The sequence below is a fragment of the Pezoporus flaviventris genome, unplaced genomic scaffold, assembly GCF_033815535.1.
Source record: "Pezoporus flaviventris isolate CSIRO_AGI_PZ_B2104156 unplaced genomic scaffold, CSIRO_AGI_Pfla_v1 ptg000036l, whole genome shotgun sequence".
NCBI lineage: Eukaryota > Metazoa > Chordata > Aves > Psittaciformes > Psittacidae > Pezoporus > Pezoporus flaviventris.
The window spans coordinates 8,936,980-8,953,233 of NW_026892584.1; the positions used below are offsets into that span (position 1 = coordinate 8,936,980).

The following is a 16,254-nucleotide window of genomic DNA, read 5'->3' on the forward strand; positions in this document are numbered from 1 at the left end:
TACGCAAAACCAGTAAGCAACTAATGTATAAAAATTTTGCACATTGTGACTATGGTTTATGTATTTTTGCTTTCTCCACAGAGAAATTCAAATTCAACTTCTTTGTGCCTGGCAATGTTGAATCTAACCTACGTGTCAAACCAAATTATTATCAATCGTTTAAGTAGAAAAGTAAGTATTTTGAGGGTTTGTTTTTCTTTGCCTTTTAGATAGCAACTTCTGTAATCAACTGCCGCTTTATTTGTATACCAAAAATTAGAGTATGATACAGCAGATCATATAATTCATGGTTCCAACTTTGTAATTTAATAAACTGCTAGTAAATTCAAAGGGTCAAACTGTGATACAAAGGCAGTTAATGAGGCAAGTCAGAGTGAAGCACACAAACCGTTAGTCTCTTCAGTACCTATATTATTTTTTAGAAGGTGAGCCTGACTGTTGCTGAAATTAGTTATGAGTTAGATTCCTAAACTGTTGAGAATCTGGCCTCAGTTGTTCTACCTACAGCACTTGGTAACCTGTTTTTGGTGTGTATTTTAGATTACAGTAAATTCCAGATTTGCCTGGCCTACTGTTAGACAATATGGATACAAAGTGGAGGATTCGGGCTTCAAGTATGCGGTTGAAACCCCAACAAAAATCAGAATTCAGTGGTTTCACAACACAGGTGTGATGATTATTGAGTTTAATAGTACCAGGGAACCAAGAGCTTTGGGACTATGTGGTAAGTATAGAGTAGTGCAAGAAATAAAGGCATTCACATGCTTTGCTAAGGAGGCACATTCCTAATTATATAAACTATCTTTTGCATGATCTGGGCCAAAAAAAGAGTTATTAAAGATTATAATATTGTTAAAATTAAACTATTATTAATTTTGATAATTGCTGAAATCATGTTTGATACCTATCCATGTAGTCACTTTTTACCCATAGTGTTGTTTCTGTCTGTAACCTGTTTGGATCATAGGCATGATTGCTGTAACCAAGCCCAAATAAGTGAGACAGGCATAAGTCCATAATGTCAAATATGGTAATTTGCAGGTTTAGTTTTTGATATCCATCTGATAGAAAGCGGTATGTGCTATTTTCAGTTTCTAAAGGTCAGAATTCACAGGAAATGTTACTTGAGAGAGCTAATCTTAATTTATCTGTTGGAGGAAATAGTTCAGAATTAATTTCTTAATATTAATGGGTTAAATACCCTCATTTTGATTCTGTTAGGATTGCTCAGTAGTTTTACCTAGTTTCTTTTTTTTCTAAAAAGCACAGCCTTGAATAAGTTGCTGGTGCTATGGTTTTTACAAGCATATACTTGTTGATATAAATCCCTACTGTGACATCTGAATCTGTAAATTTATCTGATGTAAATTGAAGCTAGAAACCAGGGTTGCAGAGTTCATATAATTACAGTGGATATCTTTCCAGTTTCAGAAAGGGCAAATGCCTGTAGCTCAGTATCAGATACCAGTGACAGCTCAGTCCAGTTCCAAGTCCTGCAGACAGTAATGTGATTCTCACAAAGGAAGAGAGTTTGAATTTACTGTGATTTTGAAATTAGATTATTAACTATAGTTTGCCTTAACTTTTGCTTTCAAAGTCATTCTTGCTCTTTTTGGCTAATTCTTATTATTAAGAACAGTATTTTATAGTAAGCCTGATTCAAGTTACTGTGAAAATTTCTTTTGCCTTTACCTGTTTGATTATTGTGATAGCGAGAACTGGGAGAATTACATTCCTGGTTTACAAGGTGCTTTAGCTAGAGCACAACACATTTCTGTGGCTGGTGTTCCAAGTACAACTTCTTCAGAGAATGTGCTGTATTTTTCTGGTATTTATCACTGATTGGGATTCTCTGCGTAAGTCTGTCTGTACAGTGATGTCTGGAGCCAGCTTTAAAGAGCTGGTTGTACTACATCTTTTCAGGGTAAATTAGTCTACCCTCATCTCCTGTGCAGTCTGTGTTAGTCTGCATCTTTTATTTGAGCTTTCGTAGATGTTTTTTAACTGAACTGCAGTACTGGTAGATCCCGTTTTCTAAACTTCATGGAAATGATAAAACTGAAGACATCACTACTGTTCTATAGCAAAAGTATACCTTGGAATGGTCTGTGTCAAAGACAACAGTATCTTTTACAATGGAAAGTTTGGGAAAACATGGCAACTGGTGAAGAGCTGGTGTGGGAGATCAGGGATGTGGAAAGGTAATGTGGACATCTCCATAGCAAAACTGGTGAAAGAGAGCTCAAGCATGTCAGTTTTAGCTGCAATCATGTCCTACTAAGCCAAAAGTGAAGCCTTAGTTTTGCTGTGCTAAATCTCATCGTCAAAAAGTAAGAGAAGTGAAAAAAGCTATCCCAGACAAGATAGCAATCCTTTGAAGTCTCTCAGAACCATCAAGATCTTCCTATTTGCATTGCATAGACTCACAACCTCAGGAAGTTCACCCAGAAATATTTCTGATAGAATAATGGTTACAGTTTCAAAAGATGTTTTGCTTTCTAAATGCCTATTGCTGTATCACTGATTGTCAATGGCTTGTTCTTGTGATCAAGAAATTTGAAAATGCTAACCAGACCACTTCTCTAGAAAAGTATTAAAACCACAACTAGTTTTTGAACAGATAAAAATTTAGAGTTGCCATTCAAGGTTGTGGGGATACCAGAAGAAAACAGTCTAGAAGTCTGATAGAAAAGTCTCAGAAATAACAATTACGAAGAAAGAATCAGTGACTGCATTTTTATACCTGCGGACTCTTAAAGGACTTCCAGAGGAGACTACTGTAATACCTGGATGCTCTGTGTTGACAAAAGTAATTCTCCATGTTTTACATTGCTTCCTTTGTTCCAAAGTGTTGCCAACTACCTTAGTTTAAGCAGGAATAAAATGATATGCTGCCTTCTGAGAACTGAATACAGAAAAGGTTTGGGTTTTATTCCCCTGCTGAGGGATAATATACCTGGATAATAATATACTTATACCTGGAAGTGACAAAAGATGCACTTTTATAGTAGCTTTTAAGCCAATAGATGCTTAAGACTGCTCAGAAGCATAAGTAGAATAGTACAAGATTTCTGCAGTATCAGATGAGTATCTTGGCATTTTTATGGGAGTTCCCTTTTCTGATAACATTTACAGTTACACAAAAGTGCTTTGTAACATTTTTAAAACTACATTTTTATCTAGTGCTTGTGCAACTGAGAGGTGATGTTTGTGTGCCATAGCTGGGCTATCTGAACAGCTCTTTGATATGGAATGTATTTCCATTTATAGATGCATCTTTACTTTTGCTTTGCTTAACTTGTCTGAATTTTTTGTATTTTGTGATACTCCGAAGAACTTTCTGCATCTGTTATGGGTTGTGATAATGTCATGTTATAAAAGTTTTTTATAAGCTATTTATTTCTTTGAATATGCCACTTCAAACATACTTCAGAATGAACCATTCAGTGTTAACCTGCTTTTTCCTTCTGATCATACACAGGGGTTTGTGATAGAAGCTTGGAAAACGATCTGATGCTACCTAACAGGACAGTTTTAAGCAAAAGTGATGCTCCAACGACTTTTATAGACAGCTGGCAAGTGCCAGACACGTTAAAGTATGTTGGAGAAGACAGGCATCAGGAAACTAATTGCTCAGTCATGGACTGCTCAGAGTGCTTAAGAATGGTGTTGAACCAGACCTTCAGCAGCTGTCATCCTTATGTATGTTAACTATTTCAGAAGCTTACACTTCAAGAGAGATGCAGTTCTGATGTTTTTGTATACTTCATAAATTCATTAATGTTAAACTACATGCAACCACATTTATGGAATGAAATATATACTTTTTTTGTATCTACAGTTGCAAGGTAAAAGATACTGAAGAGAGTGGCAGCTTAGTGGGAAATTTACAATATGCAACTCACACTTTCAGAATACATTTATATATCTTTGTTAATTTTGACAATACCATCTAATTTATAAATCAGTCCCAGATAATTCACTTGTATCAATATAATGTAGAGCAAAGTAAAATAAAATACTTTTAGGATTTCATTCATCCTTAAGCTTTCTGTAATTTAAGTAGTTCCAAGTTGCAATAGGTAATTTGAGAGCCTGCATTCTCAAGGGCTCTAGAGACAGGGAGTTCCAGCCTAGAGAGATGAGAGGGTAGAACAGACTGTTTAAAGCAAACCTAAAGAAAATAACAAACTTGCAGTGTGCAAATAAAGTATTCATTTGTGATCATGTGAGTGCATTTACCATTTCACCTTTAGTATATTGTTGAGTTTGATGAAGAGGAGGCCAAAAATAGACAAATACAGAGGTAAGGAAGGACAAGGAACTATGAGTAATCATGCCTTCTATTGGGAAAACTGTATTATCTCTAGCTTTGGCAATTCTAAGAAATGAAACTGCAGAGTATAAGGAAGTCACCATTTGGGAAGCCTTTTAAATACTGGTAGATTCTCTTTGTATACCAATGAAGCCTGATGACCTCTCACTTACTATGAACCAAGAACTTTTGGCTTCATTTTTTGTAGCTGATATTTTAAAAGGTCAGTCTTTTTCCTACGTAGCAGGGTCTGAATGAAGGTGCAATATTTTTTATTTTTTCTTTGTTAGGTTCCACCTGAGCTATTCTGTGATATATGGGTTCAAGACACTGAGTACATTCGAAGTCCATGCATTTCTCTAGCTGCCTATGTGGCAATGTGCAACAAATTTAATATTTGTATAGAATGGAGGAGCTCTGATTACTGTCGTAAGTATTCTGCATATATGTGTACCTCTAGTGTTCAGAGACAAAATTTGCCTAATATAAAGCTACTGTAAGTTGAAAATACTCCTTGAGTCCTCATGTACTTTGGAAGTCATGATTGACTTGATAAATTCAGCGATTTTTTTTTATGATACAATTGAGGGCAGTGTGCAAAAGGTATCAGGATCATTATAGCCATTTCATAAATGGAAAAAGTAATCTTGCTCAGAAGCCTACCTCTGGCTTATTTTGTACTTAAATGTAGAAGCCAAATCTTCTCACTCGCAATGTAGTGTTCATTTCCCTTAGCCACTTTCCACTGATAAAACCTAAAAACCCAGAATTGTTTGTGGAAGGGAGGAAGACGCAGAAAGCAAGTTCTGTGGTGCTTTGAATTGGTGATATCTGCTTGCTGCTGCTGCAGAAAGCTATGCCTTTGGCAAAAGCATTAGAGAAATTAAACACCTTTGATAACAGATGGAAGGTAAGGAGTAAAATCTGAGAGCTAAAGTATCCTGGTGGAAGTCACCTCCCATAGCAGCATAGTAAAATGTAAGGCCAAATGTGATTTGTAGTTGTCAGTGAATAGAAAACGTGGATTGCAGCATCACTTTATGCTGTCAATGATCACTGAGGAAAAGCCCGATACAGTGATGAAAAAGGAAAGACTTATTGATGAAATGTGGTCTCCAAAACTAAGAGAACTCACCGTACATATAAATCGTAAGTGATGTCTGTTTTGAAGTGGTATGAGGTGTGTATGCATGTGCAGACTGTGTGCAGGCATGTTGTAAGGCCCTGCAAATAGTTACAGAGTCTAAAACTTAAAAACAGTCAATTAAAAAAAAAAAATTAGTTTGTATGGATTTTATTAGAAAATAACTGTTTAAAAAGAGATATTACAAAATATATATGTAAATTCGTTGTGAAGGGACACGTCACTCTTGTACCACAGTGACCTCTGGTGGTGCGTGCCCAGTAAGGAAGAACCATGAAGCCGCGTGTGGATTTTGTGGTCATTAAATGTTGACTTGATATGCAATGATTTTTAAAAGTCCGAGTTCCTGTATTTACAGGGCTGTAATACATTTTCTGTAGAGCATTACGGCCATTTTTAGTAGGGAGGAGGTGGATAAAATCAGCCTCCTCTCCCAATTAATCTTTGAAGTCCAAAGTGGAACTTTATTTTTGAGCAGACAGACCTGTTGTAAACTGGACTTTTTCTCATTACCATGATCCCAGATGACATTGCTGTATAATTTAAGCATCATTAAATGATGAATATAATATATTTTGGTCTTCCACACAACCACACTGTGGCATTTGTAGTCATAGAGTTGGCATATGTAGTCATAATCATGTTGGCATATGTAGTCATAATCATGTAGCCATATTTATGCAGCTTTAATCACAGTTTTGAACCAATGAAAAATCATGTTAAGTTTTCAACAACAAAAGCTAAATCAAAATGAGATGCTTTTTTTTTTATTTCTGTATGTAGTCATAACATGCCAATGAATTTACATTAGTAAAGAATGTAAAATTTAACTGTGTTCTTTGACTTAAAAATCACACAGAAGGGATTAATTAATGTGGATATCTATTAAACATAGTAAATAATTGATCCCATTCTTTATTATTTTGTGGTAAAAATTGCTACATTTTCTTTTACATATAAATTTTTGTAATTAACAAACCTTTCCCCTTTACTAATTACTGCTTTTTCTTTAGCCACTGTAAAGCATTCAGAATGAATCAGAACACTGCATTATTAACCCATGTAGTCTAACTTACAAATGTTTTGAAGTTTAAATTACTTTACATCAACACTGATGCATGATTTGATAACTCTACTGCCAAAATGCAAACTGAAGCCTAATGAGAATGTTACTACAAGAAGAGGAGTAAAAGCGCATGCAAGTTCCTTTTGTTTGAATTTGTCCTGTAGAAGGTAACTGGTCTGCATCCATGTTTTAGGCTGGTAGATCCGAGTGAATTGGCAAGCACAGGAAACTGACAAGAATGCAATAGTGTCTTCTCTTAGGTATTGCCTCATGTGATTACAATTTCAGAATGAGTGATTTGTTTATTTCCTTCCTAGCCTTCCCCTGCTCTGAAAACTTCTCCTATCGGGCATGTATAGCTGCCTGTGAAGTTCCAGATAGTTGTCAGAATAACGAGGTTGTTTCTCTGGACTCAGACTCCTGCTCACTGTTGACAGAAGGCTGCATCTGTGCTGGAGGGACCATCCTTCACCGAGCTCACACTGCTGTCTGTATTCCTGAAGAAAAATGTGGTATATTTGGATGTGATTTTCTTCTTTATTATCTGCAAGTTGGTGGTCAGATACTTGATTACTAATAAGTTGAGTTCTGGCCTGATGTTGTATGGGTTCTGCATATGTCATTCAGTTGAGGACTTTAGGTAGTCAGTAAACTTAAACTGTACACATGAACAATCAAGGAATGTCCTTATGACACAGAATTTTGCTCACCTTCTCTCAGCTAGAGGATGCTTTTTAAAATCAAAGTTTTTACTTATGTTTATGCACTCCTAGTGTTCTACTTATGTTGGTTTGACCTTCTTTTCTCTTAGCCCTTTGCCAAGGGTCCAACCTGTCAAAAGTAAATGGCATTCAAAAGACATGCGGCAAGAGTTAATTACACATTTTGAATAATACATGTATATGCCCTCTGTTCTTTCTGCCAGCGTTGATATTTATTTTCGTTACAATTCTGCCTGAACATATCAAATTATGGACCAATTGGACTAACACTTAACACTAACTACATGAACTTTAAAGATGCAGTTTATTATAAATCAGATTGCATAAAGCTCTGTAAATTAATAATAGTTTTGATGTGTGTGAAATGAAAAAGTAACTTATTTTCAGATCACTGGTTTAAAAACGAAGGACTGGATAGGGGTTTTAAGTGACTAGCCTTGCAGGGGTGACACAAAACAAAGTGGAGGCCTTGATCCTCTGGGGGATATTGAGTGTCTTGCTTTCTCAAACAAACTTAGTCTCAGATTGTCTCCTCTTTCATTTTTTTTTGTGGGATGATGGGGATAGGTGATGCCTTTAATGCTCTGAGATTTTTATACTTCATAGATCCACACCCACTGTGGAAGAAAATGGTGGTCAAAATTTAAAGTAAAAAGGAATTACTTCCATTTTCTGTTGTCTTGATCTAGCTTGTACAGATAGCTCAGGAGCACCTCATGCAGTAGGTGAGATCTGGAAAACTTCTTTGAGCGGATGCTGTATGCAAAAATGTGTTGACAGTGAGACCATAGTTCCAGTGGAGTACGACTGTTCAGATATCCACAATTTACACTGTCAGCGATTTGCAGAAGTCGCCTTGCTTGTTCCTAGTGATGAGACATGTTGTCCTCAGCAGATCTGTAGTAAGTATGCCTCAATAATTATGAATGCTGCCTGATGGAATTTGCAGATATCCTTTCTTTGAAGTTTGTTTTCTTGTTACACATCCTACTTTTGAGGTGAATGAAAAACTTGGATTTGAATTTACAGATTATGTAGAAAACTGTAAAAACTTTGTATTATTTGGCTCAGTATCCTCAATAGCAAGGTTTTGGGAGAATGGTAAAGGTTGGGGACAAGAGTTGTAAAAACTGAAATAGCACTGTGTTTATCTGGATATGAACTGTGTTTCGGCTGTACAGGCTACTGATTTATTTTTAATATCCAAATACAAATAAATGATGCACCTAATTCCAAGAAAAAAAGGATCAGATGATTATTTATCTAATTTACAAAGTGAGCAGTTATAAAAGTTATAAAACTTCTTTTTTTTTATAATCCTTATTTAGATTAGAAAGTCCATCTTTATGAAAAAATTGCAAGCAGTTTTCATATTTTGACCACCTGGGATGATGTTGCAGTGACTTTTCCATGGGATATTTCATATGTTATACTTTTTTATTTTATTATATTTTACTTTATATTCTCACAAAGACTCAGCTCTAGTTTAACTTTGCCTCCATGGAGAGTGTTGCAGAGCCAGACACTTCTGAATACTGGCTCAGGGGTTTTTGCTGGCTTCTTGTGGTTTTCATATGCATGCTGTTATTTGGAGATTTGGGTTATCAAACTGCAAATACTGCTTGCCATTGCTCTACTAAACTTATAAAATCATAAGATAGTTTAGAAGGTTTCTTGTTTTTTCTTTCCCTTTTCATAACAGTTTGTAATCAGAGCCTCTGTGAATACTTAATCCCTGAGTGTAATGGCTTGGAAAAGCTGGTCACTTACTACAGTGAAGAATCCTGTTGTCCGAACTATGTTTGTGGTAGGTTTCTTTTCAAAAGATGAGAAAATTCATCCTGTAAAAGATACTCAGTAAATTAAACAGCTCAACTTTGAAGCAAAAGGGTAGTTAGTGTAGACTCATTGTTAATATGGCCATTTATCAAATTCTCTTTCATCTAAAAGCTCAGGGTTGGTCTGTGCCTCTCTTTGAGCAGATAGAATGATGAAGCAGATGAATGATGTGTGTATTGGTCAGGCAAAAATGTGTCTTTGCTCTCTTGCAATACAAGGTAAACATTTTTTGAAAACATCTTTGTCGTATCTCTGCTCTGCACTGCCGTTTTTTAAGGATATAGCATAGCAAAGGAGGAATGCCATATTTCCTATATAGAAATACATCTCTTGTACCTTTTTTCAGAATGCGATCCAGCAAAATGTGGACCAGTGGAGCAGATGCCAAGCTGTCGAGATGATCAAACGCTAATTGCTGCTCGGGTGGAGAGTACCTGCTGCATTTCCTATATATGTGGTACAGTATCCTGGCTGTTTGAGACTATAAGTGTTTTTACGTATGCAATGATGTCCGCTACTATCTTGCTAATTAAGGCTCCTTATACTTCCTTTCGCTCTCCCAACATAGTAAGGCTTGAAAGTGGTTAAAAAAAAGGACATTAATTTTGTAAAACATAAGAAATGGCAACAATCACCAAGAGTCACAAGACAGCTTTGTGCAACTGAGTAGTTGGGTCTTGAGTGGTGGTGGAGTCCATGGATGAGGTAGTTGAGGGCCTTTGAGAGACTGTCCCTGTACTGTGCATGGACATTTTATCTGAAAAAAGGCTGAAGTTGTATATGTTCTTGCTTCCTATATCCTTTTGTATCAGCTGTGGCCCATCTTACTCAGTGGTAAATATCCCATATGAGACTATTATACAAATTTGTTCAGTCCCTTTGTGGTTTGGCCTAAGACTGAATTCAATAATAAAATTGCACTTTAGCATCAGTATAGTTCTGATGTTACCATATGGATTTTCTGATAATAATGTTATAATGAGGTCCTATTGAATTTACTCTGGTTTTGCAGTTTTGCCAATAGATACCTGTGAATCAATAAGGCCAACATCTTGATTAGCTCTTCCGTGTGCAAAAAATTTGAGCATGAGCAGTAATAGAAAACTTGAGTTACACTTCTGCTATTTACAATAATCAGGGGGTTACTTTGATCATGTGACAGTGATGTGCTGTGTTTGGCGCCTCGTTGTCTGCATAGCATCCTTCTGTCTCTTTTTTGATACAATGAGTCTTTGCACTGCGCATATCAGAAAGTACCTACTGTGGTTTTCATATGTGTTCAAGTAGGAGATTGACACAGGAATCGCAGAAGATCCCTCTTACTGGGAATCAAAGATCCTATGATTCAAGCAGAAGTACATTCCTGAAACCAACAGTATGACTTGGTAGGAGAGAAAACCTAGCAAAATTTTTCGTAACAGAAAGGCAAAGAAAATCCTATTTGTTGTGATCCATCTCACAAATAGTGTGTTCTTTATAGTAGGAGACAAAGAAAAGGGAAGCTGTACTAAAACTAGCCTCTTGTTTAGGGCTATAAGGAAAGAATGCAGAGCATCTCTGTTCTCTTTCATGTGTGTTTGTGACAAAATTATGGGCATGCTTCCTAGGAAGTGGTAAAATTTCTTCCTGTGTTTTTAAATACTTGTTTTTTCCAGCATGCGGGGCTTGCTCTGATCAAATACCCAAATGTCAAGAAGGAGAAGTTCTTATTGTGGATGGCAACACTACAGAGCGGTGTTGCCCTACATACCACTGTAGTAAGTTATTAATTTTGATATTTTAAGTAATAGAGAGCATGTGAAATTTTGTAGTGTGGATGTTCAGTGCCAAAAATGGTGGCTCAAAGAGATAGTTCTACTTGTGCATATAAGCATGCTATCATCTGTAGTCTTGAAAGATTTTAAAGGTAATATCTTTAAAGGTAATATCTTTATCATGTGCCTAAAGCATTCTCTCAATATCTGTATCATAAAGAAAAATGAATACTTTCAGGCCACAAATTACAGAGATTTATAATTGTTTTAAATATTGCCTAGAGTGGTTGTACTCCACGCTACTATTATGGCTAAAGTTTACATTTAGATTATTGTCTTTTCAATATTTTCTAAAAGTATTTACTATGAATAAGTAATTTGCTATCTCTTGATTCATATTTTCGTTTGTCAAAATATGACAAACTTGTGTTTATTGGACTTTCTTTTCTTTAATTTTAGTTTGTGAAATACATCGTTGTCCTGAATTCAAATGTATGCTAGGCATGTCTTTGGTGGAGGTGTGGAGCCCAGAGAAATGCTGCCCCTTTCGGACATGTGGTAAAGCGATTGATTTTCATTTTAGTTAATTAGACAAGAAGTCACTGACAAGAGCTTTGGACTCTTGGGTTTAAGTCTTATTTCAGCCAACTTTACCATTGTGATCTGTTCATGAACAAATTATATGGAAAAGTCATCTCATGTTACAGAACTTCTTAATCTGCCTGTTCTGTTTTTTTCTTGCTTCACATGGGTGATAGTATATTGTAGGATTTGCCTGTTCCAACTGGGTCATTTATCGTTTTGAAAATTTTGTAAGAGTTAGTGTATTGGGGTTGCATGGCAAGGTTTTGGTAGGAGAGAAGTTACAGGAGTGGCTTCTGTGAGAAGGTGCTGGAAGCTTTCTCCATGTCAGTTAGAGTCAATGGCAGACACTCAAAGATGGAGCCACTGCTGACCAAGGCTGAGCCCATCAGTGACAGTATAGCGCCTCTGGAATAATGTGTTTAAGAGGGGGAAAAAATGTCAGCAGGGCAGCAATTGCAGCCAAAAAGAGGAGTGAGAATACACAAAAGAACTCTGGAGACACCCATGTTGGTGCAGGAGGTGAGGAGGTGCTCCAGGCACTGGATCAGAGATTCCCCTACAGCCCTTGGTGCAGACCATGGTGAGGCAGGCTGCGCCCTGCATCCCATGGAGGTCCATGGTGGAGCAGATATCCACCTGCAGACCATGGAGGACCCCACACCAGATCAGGATGCCCGAAGGGAGGCTGTGACCCTGTAGGAAGCCCTGGAGCCTGGCAGGACTTGTGACCTTGGGGGGGGGGGGGCGGCACCCACACTGAAGCAGTCTGCTCCTGAAGGACTGCACGCCATGGAAAGGACCTACACTGGAGCAGTTCATGAAGAACCTCAGCCTGTGGGAAGACTCACATTAGAGAAGTTCATGGAGAATTGCCTCCTAAGGGAGGGTCCCCACGATGGAGCAGGGGAAGAGTGAGGAGTCCTCACCTGAGGAGGAAGGAGTGGCAGAGCTACTGTGAAGAACTGACCACAATCCCTATTCCCTTTCCCACTGTGGGGAGGAGGTAGAGAAATTCAGAAGTCTGAGAAGAAGGGAGGGGTGGGGGTAGGTGTTTTAAGATCTGGTTTTGTTAATTATTATTCTACTCTAATTTGATTGGTAATAAACTCATTTCCCCAAGTCAAGTCAGTGACAGTAATTTGTGAGTGATCTCTCCCTGTCCTTACCTCAACCCACAAGCCTCTACTTTTATTTTCTATCCCATCACAATTAGTTAATTATTTATGGCTAACCTCCCCATCCCCCCATCCCCCCCTCAAGCCAATAAAAAAAAAAAAAAAAGACAAAAAAAAAAAAACAACAACAAAACAAACCAGCAAAAACACCTAAGGCTCACAGGTCAGGAATTTGTCAGTTTAGAAAGACTGTAATGTATCATACATCTCTGTGATGCCTTAAACAAAATTCTCCATTGCTTTATATTGATTGTAATAATTGTCACTTCAAGGAGACTAGGAACTAGAATGATCATGTTTTTTTTCAATGCGCTCAGGTGGATTGCAGTTTATGCAATGCTGTAAATAGTTGTAATAAGTAAAGGTGGTCATAGAAGCTGATATTATTTTTCAGGATGGAATAGAAATCAAACGTAATTCTGAATTCCCCAGATGGGTATATTTCAAAAACCAGCAGAATTTCTTCAGTGATGACTTGTAAATCTGGATTTTTCTACTCTCTTTGATGCTCTGTTTTAAGCAAATAGCATATAACTTTCTAAACTGTTGTTTCTGTTATTGTATTTTGTTTTAGAATGTGCATGTGAAACAATCCCCAAACCTCAGTGCAAACTGGTATGAAATTAATCTTTGTCAGTATTTTTTACTTAATTTCTTAATAAATCTATTTCTCAGCATCTTAGTAATAGTTTTATCAGTGAAATATGAAATGCCATGTCATTCTCCTTTTTATTGCTTTACAAGAAGATATATCCATTTTTAAGAAGCTAGTTAAGTTTAAATATCTTGCAGAATAAAATGGCAGTATAGCATTGATATTTCTGGAGTTTTTTATGACCATATCCTGCCCTGAAGTATTTGTAGGATGAAACTGCTTTTGTGCAGCAGAGGATGAATTTTTTTTTTAAAAGGGTCAGAAGTAAATGCTTTTAAAGCATCAGTGTTTTGTTAATATTATTTGTTATAGGGAGTATGTTAGGATATATCATGCACTCAGACCACTGACAAAGCAGAAACTGTGTTTCATTGTGACTTGTTCTGCGTTGCAAAAGTACTTATTATCATTGCTGGGTTAGGTTCTTGGTCATTACTGGGTATACTTTTTGTTTGTCATTATTTTATGGAGAAAATAATATTTAAATGAGAGTAAATAACAAAAATTATGATTTGGAGTCCTAGGAAGGAAATGCAAATAGAATTTATTTTTATAGAAGAAATTCAAAATATTTGTAAGCAAGGTTGTTATTAGTACTTTCATTTCATAGATGGGCATAAGGAATCAGGACTTGCAGAAAATTAGGAGAAAAATTTTAATATGCATACATATAAATAATAAAAGGAAAACAAAAGTACATTTGTGCTATTGTAATACTATTTCTATCAAGATATTACATGAAAGAATACACTTCAGGGATATTTCTGTACAAAAGCAAGCCACTTCATTTATTTTTTGGCCTCCCATAGTCTTTTCTGTCCTAAATGTCTGCTGTACTGACACCAACACCAATTCCTCTTTTTCAGGTGTAAAAAAAAATGAATTCCCATTTGGTTGTCATTGCCAAATTAAGCGTCCCTGTGGCTGATGAAAATGGATTCAAAATAGGTTTCTAGGGGCAAGAGATAGTGCTATTCAAATCCTGACTCAAAAGTGTTTTAAAGAAAAAGATCACACAGATAAGACAACACTGTTGTTTCACTTACCTTTTTTTTTTCTTCTTCTTTTATACACTTAGGGGCAGAAACTTCAGAGAGATGATCAGTTTCAGAACAGTACAGAAAATATCTGTAACTGTGTTAAGTATAAATGCGGTAAGTTGGAAAATTATTTAATTCAAATAAATACCCTTTCAAGTACTAAGGTATATTAGTAATTATAAATCAGATGTTCACTTTGAGTATGTACAGAGGAGGAAAGGGTTGACTGACATAATTCAGAAATAGTGTAGGAAAAGGCAACAAAATAAGAGCTCCAGCTAAATACTTGGTTGATTATGGCCTGTTGTTGTATTCTATCAATCAGTCCCTGCAGCAGGAGGTCTGTGCAGGGAAATAGCAGCATTTTGGGCAAATTGAGTGGTGTTGACTCAGCAGCCTCCGTTTTGCTCAGCTGAAGTAAGGACTCCAGCAAGAAACTAAAACATACACTCAATGTCGAGTGTATGTCCCCATTATGGGACTTCTCAGGAGCTGGTGGCATGGTTATGTGCTTTACAAGATCAAGAATAGTATTCAGCACCATGCAAATTCATCTTAAAATATGCCAAATAAGATCTGTGAAAATTCAGGAAAGAATAATTCCTGTGGCGAACCCAGTTGGCCAACAGAGTTAGGATTGTCCTTGTCTAGATTTCTACAGCAAAGATGTATACTTCTGAGCTAATTATCCTCTGTGCCCTCAGTAATCATTGGGGAGAAACAGATATTTCTTAAATACATTTCTTATCATAAGTAGACTTACAAATCAGTTGAAGAAGCATGCACTGTCACTATGGTGGTTCAGCTAATACAATATTACATATATATTTAGATTACATGCATGGTTCTGTTTGAAGTAATTTGGTAATTGTAGTGAAGCATTAGACTGCTATTAAACATTTATATATGCAAACCTGACCCATAATTGTTAAAGAGGCAGGGGAGCTTTTTGCATTCCTGTTTTACTGTTTAAAACATTTTTTAACAGAGTTTTGATACCAAATTGATTGTCCTGATCACGCTGTTTATTTTTGTGGTTTTTTGTAGTGACAGACAAAGTTTGCCTGAGTAATGAGAGAGGTGTGCTGCTTCCTGGACAGACAATCGTGGAGCATGGCACAGATGGCATTTGCCAAATTTATCATTGTACTAATGTGATTGATCCCTCTACCAAATACTACCGAATAAACCAGACTTCAATAGATTGTGATGTCAAGTGCAAACCTGTAAGAAATTCAGAATTGTCGATATGTATATTGGGACGGGTGCTCTTAAATTTCATTTGTGTTTGTTGAGTAGCTACAGTCATAGGAACAAGATGGAAAGAGTAATCGTGAGGTCTACCTCTATGCTACTGCGTTTCTGATGGAAGTTTATGAATGTCTCACTCCCTTCACTTCCCCCCCCCCATGTAAATCTTACAGAAACTAAAGTACACAGTACACTGCCCCACTGCATCCTTGTATTACTTCAGCTGTATTCACAAACTGATACAAACTAATGGCAGACATTAGCACAATCGGAATTAGGAAGCGAGTAATTATAAATAAAACAAGAATTCTAAATGTGGTGAAAACAGCTTTATAAAATAAGCAAATGATAGGTTGTCTTTTTACAAAGTATGATTGCCATGGGAATATATTATATAGATGACTCTCTAGTTATGTACTTACTTGATTTCTAATGTGTAGAAAGTAAAAATTTCAGTGGTTCTTGAAGCTGTAGTCTTAACATTTGAAAATGATAGTAAGACCAGTTCATTCTCTCAGAGTTGGAACTTCTCCCCATTTGCTTCAACTAACATCAAAGGTATTTTATAAAGGTATCATGAACGTACAGTGTGTACAAATGTAAACTATGTGATTTGAAAGTTATGTAAAAAAAATCCCTAAAATCAGATAAAAAAAAAAAAAGTAAATTTGCCCACTGCAGTAATAAATGTTAAGCTGCAAGACAGTC

The 16,254-nt window shown here is 36.5% G+C and overlaps 1 protein-coding gene across 1 annotated transcript in view; it reads left to right on the forward strand.

Moving 5' to 3' along the window:
• Positions 1-16,254, forward strand: part of OTOG (otogelin) — a 97,702-nt gene that overhangs the window by 72,512 nt on the left and 8,936 nt on the right. Inside the window, exons 38-50 of the mRNA XM_061464240.1 lie at positions 82-171; positions 541-724; positions 3,482-3,702; positions 4,606-4,744; positions 6,843-7,037; positions 7,937-8,149; positions 8,950-9,054; positions 9,433-9,543; positions 10,742-10,843; positions 11,300-11,398; positions 13,175-13,215; positions 14,334-14,409; positions 15,343-15,521. Of these exons, the coding sequence (XP_061320224.1) occupies positions 82-171; positions 541-724; positions 3,482-3,702; positions 4,606-4,744; positions 6,843-7,037; positions 7,937-8,149; positions 8,950-9,054; positions 9,433-9,543; positions 10,742-10,843; positions 11,300-11,398; positions 13,175-13,215; positions 14,334-14,409; positions 15,343-15,521 (1,755 nt within the window). The remainder of the gene's footprint in view (positions 1-81; positions 172-540; positions 725-3,481; positions 3,703-4,605; positions 4,745-6,842; positions 7,038-7,936; positions 8,150-8,949; positions 9,055-9,432; positions 9,544-10,741; positions 10,844-11,299; positions 11,399-13,174; positions 13,216-14,333; positions 14,410-15,342; positions 15,522-16,254) is intronic.